This window comes from Rhea americana, unplaced genomic scaffold (genome assembly GCF_003343005.1).
Source record: "Rhea americana isolate MKP2758 unplaced genomic scaffold, rheAme1 scaffold_24, whole genome shotgun sequence".
In the NCBI taxonomy this organism is placed as follows: Eukaryota; Metazoa; Chordata; class Aves; order Rheiformes; family Rheidae; genus Rhea; species Rhea americana.
Window position 1 is genome coordinate 7,468,473 of NW_028186357.1, and position 18,847 is coordinate 7,487,319.

Consider the following 18,847-nt stretch of genomic DNA (forward strand, 5'->3'; position numbering starts at 1 on the left):
GATGCTGAAAGTTTTTTTCACGTTTCCGCAGTGTCAGGATTTCCGCTTCCCTCCCTCAAAGGAGGGGGGGAAAGAGGCGAGCGCAAGCGGGAAGCGCCGCCGCCGAGCCCCGGGCCATGGAGCAGCCCGAGCCCGCGGGGGCCGCCGCCGCGCCGCCCGGGGTGCGCGCGCTCCTGCCGCCCGCCGAGCTGCTCCGCTCCCGCAAGGGCCAGCTCCTGCTCGCCGAGTCGGTAAGGCCGCGCTGCCCGGCGAGGGCTGCGGGACGGGGCCGCCGCCGTCCCCGCGCCTGGGCCGTGCTGGGAGCCCCTCGGAAGCGTCCTGAGAGCCTTCCTTCTCGGCTCCCGGCCGGCGCTGCTGACCGGGTGCTTGCACTGCGCCGATCGCAGTGCCACCCGCGACGGTACCGCAGGGAAGCGCCGGCGTGTTCGTTAGGGGCCAGGTCATTAGCTGGAGGATGGCGCTCTCCAGACTCCTGCCCCGGGCTCCTCAAACCCACGCTTGCCCCTGACCGCAGCTGTTCAGTTTGCTCTGGCAGCACCAAACAGCAACGCTCAGTCTAGCTCTGGAAGCGCCGCTCTCCCAGAAATACGTGGTGGTTTTCCTGTGGGTCAAGTTTGCGGATCTGTGCTGGTCATAATTACAGGCATTCGATTTTTTGTGCAACGCTTACAGCATTGTACTTACTTGTAAAGCTCTTGAAGTCTGGCAGCTGGGACAGAAAATCCRCCCACATTGTTAGAGGGTATCTGGCAATCAGAACTTATTTTTAAGGGAGAAGTTAATCGATTGAAGTTAGTTTCAATTACTTGTATTAGAAATAATGAGAAATTTCAACAGCAAGCTCTCTGCAATTTTAGCTGGTATTTCAGCTGTTTAGGAGCCAACAGACAGTCAAAGTAGCAAGGCAGCCCAAACTAGTGGTCAGGTATGTAGAGCGCTAGTTTTTTAATGTGTCTGGCTACCTACTGTGTTAGCTAAGAGAAGGAAACAAATTCAAGGAACGGAAAGGAAAGGGAATAGCAGCTAGTAGGCAGCACACTCTGGTCCCTGGTTGCCATATGCTATAAACTATTGACAAAGAGGGTAACAAGTGAGTGGCCAGCTGAGCCTTCTCCCTGTACGTCCCTGTGAGTTTGTAGTCTTTGAGTGCTGGCCCATGGTAGAAGGAGAGGTGAAAGCGCTAGGAGGTGAGAGACTGGTTTAAAAAAAAACATTACAGTATTCAGGAAGCAAGGATGATTTCTATGGCTGGGACCACAAGCCTCAAGCTGCATAGTTGTAGATCATGCAGTCTATTAGCTCCACTGAGAATTCTTAAAAATTCTAGGTAAATCCACCCCTCTTTCTCCCTATTATTTATGCAACATCTGTGGTTGACAGAAAAGCACTTCCATTTAGAAGATAGTAAAGCCAAWCTAACTTTCTTCCTTTCGCATATATTTTAGTTACATACTATGATATATACTGGAATTTCCTATACAACCTAACAGCAAGTAAATTAAGGCTTTCAGACAGCCTGGCTTTTTAACGTGTATGAGAGATGAYGTATTTGAGGAACACTGTCTTGGTCATAAGATCAGACTCTCCCTTTTGTTGTCATAGAGAAGCACTGGTTATACTTCCTTGGGGTAATAAAAACTGCTCTGTCTTGACAAAACAGGGATTTATCCTTTGTAAGGTCAYGCAGGGCTTTCTGAGGGTTTGGCTAGCTAAAAGCAGCTCTAAAATCGCATCTGTGAAAGCTGCAGAATGAGCTTAATGTGTGCTCCTTGCAGGCCAGCCYGCATGTTTAGGATGTCATTTCTTGGCAGAAGGCAGACAGCTGTAGTTCCCCTATGATTGTGTCAACTTTCCCAGAAGAAATTGTTGAAGGCAACACAGACATCTGAATAAATCTAGTCTGCGTGTAATTAAAGAAATACAGTGCCAAATAATTGAAGATGAATCCAAGCTATCATAGTTTAATTCTGCATTTCAAGTTTAATTTTTTATTTCTTGTCTTGAGCATTTGATTCTTCTGCTTTAACATAGTACTAATGTTGGGAGAGGTTCTACATAAATGTATGCAAATAATATGAATAGAATACAGATTTGAATACTGTCTTTTATCCATAATCAAAATGTCGTTCTCATATTATTGCTGAATATCACATTATTGTTCTGCAGCTTGGCAAGTCGCAAGAAATGTGCTTTAGTTATGAGTCTTGAAAGTCATGCAAATACTAGCAAGGCTGCAGGTAAGTTAGAGATTCCCTGTTCAGCTACTGTAGTGTTATCACAAGAGCAAAGAAGCAACCCACAAACATATCTCGATCAGGGTGGATGGTTGTATTACATCTCTTGTGGCAGAAAGGGAACAAAAACCGACTTCAGCCAGTTCCCTCAGCCCAGTGATCACAGGGTACTATACCTGGTGGAAGTAACTCTATAAAAGCTATGACTTTGTCCAATAGAAGTAGATGGCAAATTATCAGCTTAGCTGTCATAAAGAGCTGAACAGACTCCAACTCAAACCTTGTAAATTAAGATGGTTGCCACATTCACCCGTTCCTGTTCCCTTAACTTGTACTGCTGAATGTCTTGATACACACAGGAGATAATCTGGACTTTCTTTGAGAATCAAAACCTTTACTCTTGGCAGAAAGTGGCCAAGGAAGTTGAAGCCACCCAGGGTCTGCTGTGTATAATGCCACTGGTGAAACCTGCCTGGCACAGCACAGGGCCAGAGAGAAGTACATGACTGTTCACAGACCAGAGGCTTGCGGCAGCTCAGTGACATCCCAAAGGAGTCAGGCAGACAGCTGAAATGGGAGCTAGGGTGCTAGCCTCTGCAAGCATAGMTCTCTTCATTGATACTGAACAAAATTGCTGTAACTGTTTTTTTTTTTCAGTAACATTTACACACATTTTTACTAGAAGGGGAAATAAATTTTCTCACAATGTTCAGATACAGTTTTCGTGTCAGCATGTCGACTGTTCCATGGGCTACCAATTCCCAGGAATTTCAGTACATCATTCAGAAAAGTTAAATTGGTGATGAAGCTGTCATTGCTAGAAGCTCATTATAAGCTCAAATTTTATTCAGAGAAGAAAGGGTTTTTTTTTTTCCTCTGCTCCTTTTCCTTTTGATCTCCCTACCTTATTAATTTTTTTTATTCCATCTAGGGTGGCACAGCCACAAAGAAGCAGTAACATCAAATACATGTATAAGCTTTGTCTCTCCTGACTATTTATTCTTACTGTCTTGCTTCTTTGTTTTCTATTTTTCCCTCTTTCTCTGCCAGGTTAATATTTTTCTTCTCAATTTCTTTTCTCTTTTCATTCTCCCCCTAAATCCCTTGTCTTAAGCTACTAATTTTTCCCAAATATTGAAGTTACCATCTTGATGATCAGCATATCATTCATGCTGTCTTCTCCCTTATAAGAGATTTATTTTTCAGCTCCCCTTGTCCTGTGTTGGAACCATTTAACAGCCACACTCAGACCTGCCACCAGAAGATACCTAGGCAAGATCTCATTTGTGCATTCAGCTTCTCATCCCAGCCATTTCAGTCAAGCCCTTATGGCTGTCCTGGTGACTACTTTAATTGGCATCTCCTTATTCTCCATGTCTGAAGCATGCAGTGGCTGTCCTTCAACATGTGTAGTGTGGTGACATACAGGATGTAGAAATCACTGTGCCTGTTTTCTTTCTTCTTTCCTACCATTCTGCTTTCTTTTCAGTCTTCTCTGAAGGGAGCTTCATAAACAAAACAYCAGCTGCTTTGTGTAAAGCCTCCTTTGAAGAAGCGTGAGCCCAGTGCTGTCTGACAGGTCTGTACKGTGGGATGACCCTACAGCTAATTCTGTGGGAACAAAAACTTCACCTCCATGACAAACGTGATGGAGGAAAAATAACTGAACAGCAGGGACTTCTAACTGATCTACTCTCTCTCTCTCTCTGCCAGTGAACAACAGACACTTGTCCAGGAGCGATCGGCACTGGCCACTTGTTAAACTATTTAAGCACTTTGCTCTTTTCTGCAGAAGAGGAGGGAGCAGTGCACATTTGAACATGCAGGCCAGTGAGCAAGGTGCCCAGCTTGTGTTTGCAATAGCATAAACTAATTTTTCCTGGCATCTGTGTGGTCCCTGGTGGATTGCACTGGGTGTACGCGCTGCACAGGGAGGATACAAAAGCTTTCGTGTTCTGCCCATGACCTCATCACTTCAGTAGTTCTCTCTTAAGGAGCACATTGCTTTCAAACCATTATACTAATTGTATTTTATACCATAAATTAATTGATCTGGTTACATGGTAGTGCTTAGCCTTCATAGTTATTACTATTAACAATTTAATAAGCCTAAGAATACAAGATTAAGTATTATTACTTAGGAGAAAATTATTTTCAAAATACAATACTAAAAAAGTATTAAAATTTAAGTATTTTTTTGTTTTTGTTTTTTAATTAGGCATATTCCCAGTAAAGACAAGAAAGGTGCTCACTGAAGAGTCAGGGCTGTTTTTGGCAGGACTTTTTTTTTAAATCTTACCCTTTCCTGCCTGTGGCACGATCCTGTTTTGTTCTTTGTTGCCCTAGAACTTTCAGTATCAAAATATTTCTACATTTTTGCTTACTAAGGAGAAGGTGGCAATGATCACATCAGTCTTTCAACAGGAACAGTTCAGGCTTCCAGCTGCTACCCTATCAATGATGAGGATATAATCCAAGGGGGGGGGAGCACAATGTAAATACAAATTGACAAAATTGATAAAACAATACTTTTTTTTTCCCTGAAGCAGCAGCAGTTTGAGTCTGAAAGTGTTAGAACTGAACTGTAACTGCATTGAGCCCCATACTTCTCTCTTTAGCATGGTCAGAGAGAAATGTTAGAAAAAGAAAAATGACAAGACCCAGTTGATTGACCTTTCTCTGAACATAGTTTTAAAAATGCAACTTCAGAAGAAGTGTGAAACAAGTGTCACGTGCAGTGGATCACTTAACAGCCTTTACAGGGATCAAGCTATAATCTCAAGGTTGCTTTCAGATGTTTGGAGTATCATTCCAGTCTTTAGATGTTTGTCTCAAAGACTTGAAATCTAGAAGAGTAAGGAAGTAGGTGTTCATTCTCTCTGGAAGTACAAACTGGTGCATCAAGTTTTGTATTGGGTTGTGGGAGGAAGGGTATATCTTCAACATCATCAAAATTTTAAACGACATCAAATGTTCCAGTTAGTGGCATTGTAAGGTTAGACAAGATAACAACATACCTACTCAGATTTATAATTCAGAAAAGATAGTAATAGTAATACCTGATAATGCTCAGGGAGTTCACACGTCGCCTGTCAGAAGGGGAAACAAGCTCTACAAGGAAAAGCAATGAGCAACATAGTTAAAAGTGGGCAGCTCTGCAGACTCCCATCCTGTGCAGAGCTGTTCCAAGCCACGGAGCGCATCTGGCAGTGAAGTCCACATCAGGGCTGTAACAAAACAACCAGGAAAACAAAAAAGAAAACCAAAGAAAAGGTTGCAGCACAGCAGCCTCTGCCACCTTGCAGTCGTCAGGCACTGCCTTCCTTTTGTTTCACCTGTTCCTTTTGTCTTTCCACTTCCTCTTTTAACTTCTAGCCTTGCCTAAATGTAGATCGTAAAATCCAAAAATACAGTTTTTCTCACCTTCACTCTTAAAATCTAGGCGAAATGACACCTACAAAATAATGGATTAAGTGTTAATACTAAGCATTTCTCAGACCTTTTCAGGTTCTGAATGCCTCTGAAATGAGGAATGATACCGTATAGGAGAGCCAGAACAGGAGGTTACCACACTCTGAGCCAGATTCTTTAACTTTTACAGTTAACGTCAGTGATTCATTGAAATCAATGAACTTCTTGCAGTTCAAGGGAGCTTTAATCTGCTCCTTACATGTGCATTATAAGATACTGAAAACTACTGAAAGAAGAAAAAAGTACAGAAGACTGGAAAGCTCAAAGGCAGCTGGACACCAGCCAACAATTATCTTGGTGGCGATGCTGATTACAGTTACTGCACATTGGGATCAAGACACAGACATGTGCTCTGATTCTACCAATAACTGAAAAATTGGTTTGGGCAAGTAACTATTCTGCTGCCTAGATTTGATAATTGAAAATTCTATTTTCCCAAATGCCTGCTTCTCCACATGGGACTAAAATAGAAAGCTGAACTGTTCAGACTGATCCTTTTGTCTCTTCMGCAACTTATTTTTAACCCAAGCAAGAATACTGCTGGCACAATAGCAAAGTGTAGCAGGAAGAGCCCCACGGCATGCTCTTGCCACACTGCAGTTTCTGTTCACATCGTGAGCTGTGTTGTGGCCAGGTCTCAGGCTCTGTGCTGCATTTCAAACCAGTGCAGGCTTGCTCGGGGCCATCAGGTGAGAAACCAGGAACTGTCAATTTCTGCCTTTCTTGTTCAAACACCAACACAGTTCCTATTATTTTTTTGCAGCTGGAGGGGAGCAGCAGCACTCACAATTAATATAAAACGTATTGTCTCTATTTCATGAGTACAGAAATACCAGCATGAAAAGAACTGCTACTTGAAAGAACCAAGAGCAAACAAAAGCTAGTGAGTAGCAATTACAAACTTTACAAACTGGAACAAAGACGGGAAGAGAAAGGTCTTAGAAAAAATGCAGCTGAAACACTATAGTTAAAACCTAACTACAAATGCACTGTTTTAAAGGATTTTACCTTGGTGGGACACTGCCTTAAAATCTGGACTCTAACTGGGCCAAAGATGCAGTTGTTGGTAGAAAAGGGTTCTTACCTGTTTTTCTGCCTGTTCAGATACCTTGGTACAGATATCTGCTGATGTAATTAGTATTACTTAGCCCATCTGCTATTGGGCCCAGTACCACATAAAAACTGCAGGTAGCTAAGTGATATTTACRAAAATACTTGTAAGTAACTGATTTTTGTCAGAAATTTTAACAAAATCAGAATTCAAAATCTTAAGTCAGAATTTTGAGCTGGATGGAAGTTGTGCTGTCAGCATTACTGTCTTTAGGCATGAATGGTACAAGACAAGACAAGTAGAGCTAAACCTACAGCAAAATTTTTTATTAAATCAGAAGGTTTATCATAATAAAGAATCCAATACAAAAGCTGATTCAGTGATCTCCACTGCCTGCCTGCTTGCTTCTGAACTTGCCTTTGAAATGGTATCTCTGCCTCTCTCATTATGTTCCCAGCCAGCATCTCCTGAATCTTTCCATTGATTTCAGTGGAATTTGGATGAAACTACAGTATTGCAGCATATCCCATTAGAGGGGAGCAGAGAACAGAGACGACCTATTTCTAAGGAATGACAGAGCTGTATGTGCATATCCAATCCACCTCCATACACAAAGAAGAGAGCAAATGAGATTTTTTTTTTTTTTTACACTGAAAGGGATGCTTTGAGGTACTTCTAGAATTGTTACATAACCCTGTAATATACACTAAATTTTGCTCCTAAAAGCTAATTAAATTGCTCACAAAATTGATACACTTTTAGTCACATGCGCATGAAGAACTACACCAGTATAGGACCTGTCCCACCAGTAAACATAGCCTGCTCTTCTAAATTAATTTGGAATATGTATCATGATTAAGTTTGTCCCATCAGAGATTTTTTTTTCTTAGCTGGAATCCAAAGAGTAAATCATAAAAGTTGAAAATGGAAAATTAAGAGTTCATTTCCATCTTACAAGAAAATACATTGGCTGAGGGAAATATTGGTCCCTTGAGAGAGAATAGTATGTGTATGTGCATACTGCATCTGTATGGAAAGCTGTTTTAACACTTAAGATCAAATGTATTAAGCTTTGCATCACTATAGAGACTTAGTAGGATTCAAATCTTTTTGACTCTAAATTTAATGATTAAGCAGACAAGTAGCATTTCTAACAGGTTCTGTTAATCCTGATAAAAACAAAGCCAGACATTGCAGGGCTCCGAACAAGTGACAAGCCTGAGGCTGTAGTTAGGTGGAAGGTCCCTTTTCCAATAAAGGCATTGAGCAGTGAGGAAAATCCCATCTGACAGCACCTCCTGCTTTTGTAAAATTCCCACATTTACTGCACTTGCGCCAGCAGAAGCATGAAAGCCAAGTTGGCATGTGAGCATATCTACCTCTGAGTATAAAACCCTCTTAGTGGATTTTACCAGCATACAGCAGAGAACGTGATCTCAAGCATGGTCTGCGAATCACCCAAATTAGTTCAGTGTTACATGGCCCAGACACGCTGATATGGATTTGACAAAAAGCTGTAAGCTCTGTTTGCATATTTCTGCCTTTGCCTACATTCTTGACGTTGTGAAATTTAAATTACACTTCACTAGCCAGTTTGCCTTAAATCTTGCTATGAGACAGATGTTAGGAGAATGCAAAGGCTTTTCATTTCACCTAATAGTTAATGCTACCAATAAAAAACCTCACTGTCTGTTCAGAGACAGACACAGCACTTGTGTCACATAGCAAACAGCATAGAGATCAAAGTGATCCCTTCTTCCTGTTTTGCATCACAAACTTACATATTTGAAATTTATCTCTTTACCTTCCCCTCCCACTATGGTACAATGCGTCATTTGATACTACATTTCATTCTTTCATAAAAGGTCTGCAAGGTTTGGTTCAGGTCTAACTTTGTGATACTTGAAGGGGTTTGGTTGGTTGGACTTACTCTGAATGCATCTCCTCCCTGTTGTTTGTGTTTGTGAACTTCTTTGTCTCTAGATCTCATCTACCACACACTTTGTTTTAGCCAGAAAAAGAGATTAAAAAAAAAAAAAAAGTGGGAAAAATGTGCTATCTACATGGTGACTTTTTTAACCAAGAAAACATGAAACAGTGTCCAAATTATGTTCTACAAATGTGAGTGAAGCAGATACATAAAGTCTAGTCTTTTATGTTTTYATTCCTTTGGAGGGGGAATGGAGTGGGCTGTATTACAGAAAGGAGGAAGTTCTCCCTCCACCCCTTATCAGTTCAAGTTCTGCTATATCCATCTTCTGTGCAAACAATATGTATCACTTTTTATTCATATAAATAAAATACCACATTAAGGAGAATAAGATAAATTGAATAAGTTCTCTCTGCTCCATGAAAACTCTGGAAAAAACTGAAAAGAGCCTGTGTAAATAACAGGCAAATAATAGAGTAAATATTAAATACTACGGCAAATATCAAGTAACAGGCCTAAATACAGAASTAAACTCTATACATTAACACCACATGAATTTCTTACAAACTTATGAAACAGGAACAATGCATAGGCATTTTAAAACAGTATCTTACTAAAAATGTCACATCCTCTYGAATTTCACCACCCACTCATAACAAATTCAAAACAATATACTCCAGTTAGGGTCACCCTAGTCAAAAACTGACTGACTTTTCGCCAGTGATCTCAGCAGTCATTTGTCTGCACTGAGAGTGTTTATGGCTGAACACTTACTACCAAAAGAATCTGGAGATAAGAGAAACATATGTACAGGAAGAGATGTACAGACTATAGATGAAATTACAGTGAGAACACTTCATCTAAAAATTTCCCTGTAAGGGTTGCAACTTGATCATGCATTCCTATTTATTTAGACTTTTTCTTAGAATAAAGTTAGCAAAAACTCTGATCTTTTCCAGCAGACTGCAGCTCTAGCTGCAGGGAAGGCCATTAATAAGAATAACCAAATTTGGAGAGTATTTATTACATTCATTATTAATCTCTACCATAATACCTATCTTTGGTGAAGCAAGAGGTTATTTTTGATTCCCCATATCAAGAGTGGTTTGTTAWTTCACTACATTAACAAGTAATTTCAGCAGCATTGAACTGCTTCATTYCCTCTAAACCTAAATAGGCTCTTTTATTACCTGTATTTCAGGCTGGCCTCTCACAGGAGCAATTGGTGCCTTATCTCTCAAATACAACAATGATACTACTGATGTGCAGATGGTTCCTAGGAACAGGCTGTAGCAACAAGTAACTAAATCTACAGATTTCAAAGTTAACAAGGCAAATGCATTGATTGCCAGTCTGAACATGCATACTTTTCAAGAAGCTGTATCTCCCTTCAGAGGTGCCATCTACGGAAAAATGATGTCTACTTCCAGGATTTGATGAGTGAGAAAGTCAGAAGCATCCCAATTTAGAATTCAAGTTCAGAAAATCTTCTTAATCTAATGATTGAAAGTGCCTACTGCTATGATGATCCATAAACATCATGGAACATTGCTAGAGTAGAAATTTGCCTCCAAGAAGAAGGGCTGAACAAAGCAGCTTAGGTGCTCTGTTAGCACGTAAATACACTTGCAAAGAATAATTTAATATGCTAGCCACTTTATTAACTAAYTTGAAACAACCAAGTCAAGAAAAGCCAGATTGCACGCCTTACCTGTAGGACTCCCRAGAGCAGCCCTGAGTGTCCCAGGCTGGTGTTAACCAGCTGAATTGGAAAGTGCAGGAAGAAATAGCAAAGCACTAGTGTATTCTTGGTTCTCTTATACTGTCTTATTCCCTCAGAAGAACTTGAGGCTTGTTTCCTTCTTTGTATTACTGACTGGAGATCATTATGTGAAGAGGAAATTGYGTAACAGCGTTAGCTTATATTTTACACATACGCACACAATCCTACAGAGATGGAGTTAGTTCTAACTATAAAACAGCACTGGTATCGGAATGTGCGCCAAGTTTCATGTTGTTTTGCTCAGAATTAGTCTAGTGAAAAGTAAAGATACGGCATGTGTTTGTGCCTACTGCTTGAAAAAGAACCAGGTAACTTCAAATGAGGAGACGGAGAGTTTTGTTCCTGCAATGACTATTTTGCCTGGAATCACTGTACAAATGCTCTGTAAGGAAGTCTGGCTTGAGTAAAATGTTCAAGAATAAGAACAGGAAAAAGACTCTGACTCAGGTTTGCTTGGCTGTTCCTTACCATGCGCCCTTTCCCCTCCTGTAAATGTAGCTCTGGTTTTGTGTTTACAGGCACATTTGTGTTCATGGCGCATAGGCAAGTCACTTGTCTTGTGGCTACAGTTTTCTCCAAGGCAGGTGAGACCCTGGAGTAACTGCACCCTCTGCTTTCAGCTACTTCCCGAGTGAGGTTTCTCYGGGAGCACAGAAGGGTGCTCTCTCCCAGAGAATTTCCTTGCTTCACGTTTTCACTGGCTAACACAATTGCCACTGCTTTGCCTATTGCCTTTGGGGTGAGGCAATATACATGCCGTGCAGCATCAAGTACAAGCCTCCCTTTTATTAAATATGTATACATATATATATATATATATATATATAAGTACTTATCATGAGAAGCAGTAGGGGATCAGAACTGAAGTCTCTCCTTGGAGGTGACCGACTTCTAGTACACCATTTGGAAGTTTTATTAAGCTTTGTATAAAAAATACAGAGTTACCTTGGGGTATCTGAGCATGACTTGGATTTCAGATGAGAACTACCAYGTTTGAGAGCTTGAAGCTCTTGATGTTTGCTTGGCAATGCTCTGCTCTATTTTCAGAATTATATTGTAAGTTGTTTGCAAGTCAGATTAAATTATTGACRTGGAGAGGTGTAAACCCACAGCAGCTCTCTGTAAAAGCAATTTCRCATGCCTTGAAATAAATGGACTTTAAATTTATACCAAGCTAAGCAAGAGAATTCTTTTTGCCACAGAAGAAAAAGCAGGAAACAAGGTATGCCATCCTAACAGACAGACAGACATATACAAGGAGAATAAAGTTTCAAAGCTGCTCATAGCTGCCTGAAGCTCTACTGTTCCATGCAAATAACTAGTCTTTTCCCTTGTACTCCAGGTGCTGTCATTTATCATCTTTATCTGCTATATTGCATCTTCAGCTGCTTCTTTCATGATGGCACCACTCTTAGAATTTCTGCTGGCAGTGTTTCTTTTTTTCGCTTATGCCTCTAAACTTAATGAGAAGTTTAAAGGACTCTACTGGCCTTTGACGGTAAGTGAAATGTGAAATATAAATACAAATTTATTTGCACAGTATGAGATAATGAGAGCAGAGGGTCTATACTGGATTTTAGGCTAACTGCTAACAACTTGACCTCATTGTTAGAAGCTTCTCTGTATTACCTGTCTTTAAAAATATGACAAAATTACTCATTTAAAACCATGCTATGCTATATACTCTAGCTTTCTAGGTGTTGACAGAAAGCATATTCTTATCAGAGCACAGATTTTATGCATGATTCTGGCAAATGGCTTATGGGTTGAATCTTCAGAAGTAGACAACATCAGCCTAAGTCTTAACAGTGCTGGATTCTTTTTATAGTACAGCCCTTACAAAATGGGGAAACAGGCATGCTACATAGAATAATGCATATACATTACTAAAATGATTTGAAACTTCCAAATGGGAAGTGCTATATAAGTGCAGAGTCACAATGGAAAAAAATYGATCACTACTTTGTTAAGCAAGCAAGCCTTGTAACTTTTGCTGGCTATTTCACATAAAGGAAATCACTGGCTATTCATTGGGAGGTTTTCGTGTTTTTAGTTGCAGGCGATTACTTCAGACTGGCCACTGGATGTCTCTGTTGCTTCAAACAGATTGTAAAGGCAGCATTTATCTAGCAGTACAAATTCTTTCAAAAATACCCGTCCATTTCATGTGGATTCGTTTTTGGTAAAGTCTAGCAATAGCTTGTCCTATTGAGACTTGAATTAGAGCTGTCCAAGTATAAAAACAATATGGGCAAAGCCTTTGATGGATCAAAATAATAGCAGTCACTTTCACTATGAAAGTTTGCATGTTTTGCAGCTGGTAATCTCACTTCCATTGTTCTCCTATTTTAAACATGTATCTGATTCTACAACTAAGACAAAAAAGGCACTTGCRTATTTATTACTCAATATTACTCCATATACTCAAGCCCTAGAATATAAGTAACTGACCTCATTGTGGCTTCAGAGGAATCRAGTTTCTTATAACACAAATCCTACAAGACAGCATCTTATTCACCCATCTGTTCTGAAAAGGCCAAAGATTAATTAYGAACAGAGGTCAAGGCACAGTTCTGCCAGCTCACAGGGCAAACATATGACCTAAGAATCATTGTTCTTTATTTGATATACTGTTCAGAGATACTGTTACTCCAGCACATCACTGCCAGTATCATAGGGCACAGCCCCTGCCCTGAAGAGCTACAGTTTCAGCCCCAAGCAGCACACATTTTTATGATAACAGCAGGTAAATTCATTTCATAGTAGCTACCAGAGTTCCAGCTATATACACTAAGTAGAAATGACAGTTTTAGGAATTAAACATTTTGTTTAGTGCTAAATGATGAGTTCCTACAGACAGGACTAATTTGTAAAGAGAAAGTGCCAAAACAAGCACACACTTGTGCACTTCTCAGTGTTGCCCTCTCACCCTTAAAAAGCGGCACACTCTTCCAGAGCATTTCGTACCAAAGTAGTTGTTTAAACATGAAACTTTCTAAAACTATCCCTTAGTCCTTGCTGTATTCCAAGAGAAACATAAAGATACCCTTCCTCAGTCTGAAGAAAAGTCTGCCCAACATAAGTATGATAAAAGTAGGATTTATACCAATATCTCAAAGAGCAGAAACTRATGCCAAGATTCCAGTCATCTCATTTAAAAGTGTTTCCCAGATGAATAATTCATCCACTACAAAGTACGAGACTGTAGTTACATTCCAGCATCAGGCAAGTCCAATGACATAACATCAAAGGTTTTGAATGATCATTTGTAAAAATTATTCTTGGAGGAGTTTGAATGTTGGAGTAATGAGATTAATCCGACAATGCAACATCTCTTATTTTACAGGATTTCTTGCGGTGTGTCACTGCTGCTATTATTTACTTTGCCATCTCAATTGCTGCTGTCTCAAAATATACTGATGGAGCATCTAAAGCAGCTGGAGTAAGTAGACATGAGCTTTCTACTTTTATATTTTCCTGAACTGTATATGGACATACTTTAGAAACGATTTAGATCATGTGCCATTACTTTACAAGTAATAAAAGTTTCTTCAGTTTACTAGTTGAAAGCTAGATTGAGACTTGCCTAAAAAGCAAAGAAAAAAAATAGTCTGCTTAAATCTGTTTTAGAAAAAGGGATTTTATATCAATGGTCCTCTGTTTTCATCCTAACACTGCARTGTGACAATACTGGTTGCACTGCTTTGGGGGAGGCACCTACCTTGCAATTTCTCCAACTGTACAGTGAAGGTAAAGCTTATCCACTCCTGTAAAGAATGTCAAGATTCTTGAATAGAAAGAAGAAAAAAATCAAACCTCTAACTAGTAAGTACAGATCAAATTTTAAGTAATTTTAGTCTTGAGCCTCTGATTTTTACCTGGATGAGCTGAAACAAAAACACCATAATTTTACTCTTAAATAGAATATCTCCAGTATACAGACCATTCAGGAGAGAGCTTCATCAGCATTTTGTGTTCAGAAATAAGATCCTGCTTCTCTATCTGCAACTTGACTCTAAGCATGAATAATACATGCAACAGAAATAAATCTTCCGTAATACTTTTAAAAGATAGATGAGAAAATTATCCAGTACAATTAGCCAGCAACCTTTACCAAACAATTCTGTCATACCTAATTTCAAAACAAAGATTTTTTTTGTTACTTTGTTCAGAGATGGAAAATAMAAAACAACATTTATTCTAGTTTGACTGAAAAACAGCCTATTTTTACCAGACTTCTTGTTCTTTGACGCCATATAGGTAACTCCAGAATCACAGTATCTCAATCCAGTTCAATCTATAATAGATATGTACCCTTGCAAACCAGTGAAAAAAACAAAAACTAAAAGGATAAGAGATTTCTAGGGAACCTAGGTGATTCCTCTATGCAAAGCAGTGCCCCAGGAGCACAGAAGTAGGTTCTCCTGTAGCTCCATGCAAGGGCAGTGACAACAGTCAGAACGTGCACAGTGCCAGACAGCGATTAGCCTGAGGAAGGGCTACAGAAATATCTGTTGGAGCAACTGCAGGGGTCACTAGACTCCCAAATTATTAATAATTCAGTAGTTAACAGGTCACAAGGCTTGGCCATTCTCCTCTCTTTCAGTCACCTTTATAGAATAGCACAGTCCAAAACCAGGCTCAGGTTTTCCCTAACAATTTTTCTTGTGTCAGTTAAACTAATGCTGGTTTGTCACTGATGATTGACATGAACTGTTGCTGAAGATGGTACTATTTTGCCATTTTAGGTGTTTGGATTTGTAGCCACAATAGTGTATGCCATTGATTTCTACATAACCTTCAATGACCTGGTTACATTTCTCAAACAAGGCACTTCTGGTCCCCCTGAGGGCGGTACGTAAAATGTCCCATTTTGGTTATACAAGCATGTAACACAAGATTCTCTCCTGTATTTCACACTTCATAGGGTTGCAAGAGCTCTCAAACTTAGTAAGAACAGTTTGTCATCTTGGTTATCTAAATTTTTTATGCCTCAACTGTGCTGTATTATGAAGCTGCTTTGTCTAAAACATAACAACTGGGATTTTACTGAGTTAACAAGATACTAGCAAGCTGAAAATTCAAAGTATAGTTTCTCAGAGTTCCGTTGCATCTGATTTTGAAAACTGCTAAATCCAATTATAGAAATTATTCTTCAACAAAGACTTTTTCCTCATATCAAAGGTCTTAGTCTAGAAATAAACACCTACCTTTTTAAAAAACATTGAGTAACTTAATTAGCATCTGTTTCTTCAATCTTTAATATTCAATAGCTCTTTTCTCTTTATTGTATTACTACAGCTTATTCAGTGTCAAGTTTTGCACATCTGCGGACAAATAGCCTTGAAATCTAAAGACCACTCTTAGCATAAAAAGAACAAGACTGTTACCAAATTTCTTTCTAATACAGGAGGTACAGACTACCTCAGATTAGACAGATCCACTTAGACGAAGTTAGAGATCAGCCTTTATGTAGAAATGTTGGAGTTCTAACCCATTTCAAATGAAGTCAGCACATAGCCTATTTAGCAGTACCTATGAGAAAAAAATCATAGATCATGTCCCTGTCATACTACACGTTGCATAAAGGCAGGTCTAAAAGATTGCATTTAACTTCCCCCTTCCCCCCCAAAAAAAGGAAAGAAAAAGTAAGATACACACACGGAACCCCAGACGGTGTACAGTAATGCTAACAGTCTTTTCAGGGTATTTTGGTAGCCTRTTAAATGCTTTGTAAGCTTTAGGCCAAAAAGAAAGGTCAAGGGAAGAYGAATTACAGGAACAGACCACAGGAACAGGCTGTTGGAAAGACTGAAAACTTAACTCTACAAATTGAACTGACTACAGCACAAGATTAGGCAGAAGATTAGGTCTTACTTGCTTGAAGACTGAGAGATAAATATATCAGCTCACAAATACGTAGTCATGCAGGTTTACATCAGTGACTTGACAATGGAAGAAGGACTGTATCCTGCAGCCCTCTTATCTGGCACAAAACTCATGTTCCTGCTGTGGTTCCCAACTGCAGAGGCCAGAAAACCCTACTTCCTTGCCAGTTAAGTCTCAAGTTTGTACCCCTATAGGTGCATCAGGATTTCTTAATATTCTAAAACTTCTGGCTTGCAGATACGTTTAAATGGCAGCGTACAACTGTGCCCAACAGCAAGCAGCAAAATTCTAGCACAGGAAGCATGTCTTAAGCAGACTTCCTTGTGGTGGTTGTGCCAACATCTTTTCAACTCCTTTTGTTTGAACAGTTATCCTCTATTTGTAGCAGTCTGATATTAAGCACTTCTCAGCAGCATTTCTTGAGCCCATTTAAAGCTACATCATGTTAGAACTGTCATTTTACAAGCCTTTYCCTAAATATGCAATGTCCTTTGAAACAGACATCCAAGACACCCTGTTTTCATTTTCACTATTGTTCCTTTTTTATTTTTAGATGAAGATTCTGATTCCGATTCTGACTGAAGAACAGGACAGCAATGAGTTGTAAAGGGAAGATGATCAAGCACTTTCCTCTTTGCTGAATGCACTGCCAATTGAAATATTTCCCTTTCACTCTTGGTATCCTCTTTTCACTGCTTATAGAATCACAACAGCATAGGACAGTGGTGTGGAAGAGGAGACTATTCAGTACCACTGAACACTCCCTTCAGAATAATTTTAACAGTAGTTCAATCTGCAACATAGGTCTGTGTCTGAACAAGTGTCCCCCTTTTTCTTCTTTACTCAGCTCTACAACATACTGAGTAAACAGAAACATAGTATTTTAAACTTATAGCAGAGCTTTTAATATTCTTTCTTAATTCCAAATCTTTAACACTTAACAAACTTTTATACTTCTTGCTGTGCCAAAGCTGAGGTACAGAATGCCTCTACTTTATTTGTATTTTTCTAGATTAACAAATAGTATTTCTTTAAAGTCTGGATATTATCTCAAGCATTGAAGGCACAGATTATAGTTAATGTGCTGGTTTCAGTGCATGCATATCTGCTGCCTGTCTGTGACAGAAAGAAATGACAACTGGAAATCTGCACCAAGATCAAATCTCAAAGGATAATTGTGCCTCTGGTTAGCTGGTCTATCAGACATTTAATTCCATTTTTTTTAAGCTGCTTGGATGGGATCACGTGCCCATCTTTTCCAATTGTACCACAGATACCAGGCAGAACAGAAGAGGCATTTATTTACTGGCCCTTTGCTACCATTTGTGTGGAAGCCCTTGTACATGTTTGCACACACTGGTAAGGAAGGCTTAGGCTTGCCAAATACCTCCCGATGACACTATCTTCCAGTCAAAGCCTACAAATTGTTTGTGTGAGAGATACTGCTGTGTGACCTCGTGCTCCGTGTTCTTCACCTTGGTTCTCCTATGAAAAGTAGTGCTGGACTTGGTCCACTCAATGCACAGTTGAAAGCCGTGCTRCTGAAGCACACCAGACAAACCAGAGGATTCTCTGAACTTGGATACCTGGGCCCTAAGAGGGCAATACTCCCTTCTCCCTGTGAAAATGTAAAATCAACCTCCAAACTAAAGAATTTCTTTGCAGTGAAATTCATTTTCACAGTCCCTCTAGGCCTTTTTTTTTTTTTTTTTTTAAATACTCCTTTCTCTGAAAGGACATTATTCATCTCTTGGGTCTAGTATTTTGAGGAAGAAAAATCTTTTGACTTTACAAGGCTTTTTTTCCTCCAAGAGTAGCACAACCTACCTTGACATATTTGTGTCCATATATAAATACCCACTACTCATGTAAAAAGCATAGCATGTCCCTCATATATGGTATCTGACGGACCTATTTCAGAGAAACCCTTATACGTTAAAGAACATTTACTATAGTTCTTGGACAGGTGGCTTTAACAAAAAATAATTAAAACAAGAGCAGATGGTACTAATAAAGTAAATGAAAAACAGAGTTAAAACAATAAAGGCAGATTTGGAACAAAATTACTGCCTGCGTTCCAATTCCCTGCTAGCAGCTGGCTGCTACCTGGCAAAAACGTGGTACCCAACAGCACACAGGTATTTGGGAAACTGATCTGGCCAGATAAGGAGACATCTAACAGGGAGTCTCTACAACTTGTTTCCAGACCACTAGAGGAATAAAAGCAAAACAAATTTTTGCTTCCAAATGTGATAAATTCTTTGCTTTTATGAAAGAGCTCTATGGACCTTTTCCTGTATGGAATTCCACATTTCTTTTCTCTTTACTGTCAAGTTTTACTGACACTGACTGTGATGTCAGAGGACCTGGGCTCATTTTTATATTCAATTTTTTGTATTTTTTTAAAAAAAGTATTGCATGTCACAGCTAGTAACTAGTACATGGTTAACATATAGAAACCATGCTGAATTAAACCTCTTTTAATAGAA

The 18,847-nt window shown here is 39.5% G+C and overlaps 1 protein-coding gene across 3 annotated transcripts; it reads left to right on the top strand.

The window, feature by feature from the left end:
- Nucleotides 1-6: 6 nt before the first annotated feature.
- Nucleotides 7-18,847, top strand: CMTM3 (CKLF like MARVEL transmembrane domain containing 3). Of its 3 annotated transcripts, XM_085306441.1 has the most exons (6): nt 7-230; nt 10,988-11,053; nt 11,812-11,967; nt 13,816-13,911; nt 15,218-15,323; nt 16,912-18,847. In XM_085306441.1, the coding sequence occupies exons 1-6, from the start codon at nt 117-119 to the stop codon at nt 16,938-16,940; spliced, it is 567 nt and encodes a 188-aa protein (XP_085162567.1). In that variant the 5' UTR covers nt 7-116; the 3' UTR covers nt 16,941-18,847. The 3 variants fall into 3 exon arrangements, with proteins under 3 accessions (XP_085162567.1, XP_085162569.1, XP_085162568.1); XM_085306443.1 differs by lacking the exon at nt 15,218-15,323; XM_085306442.1 differs by lacking the exon at nt 10,988-11,053.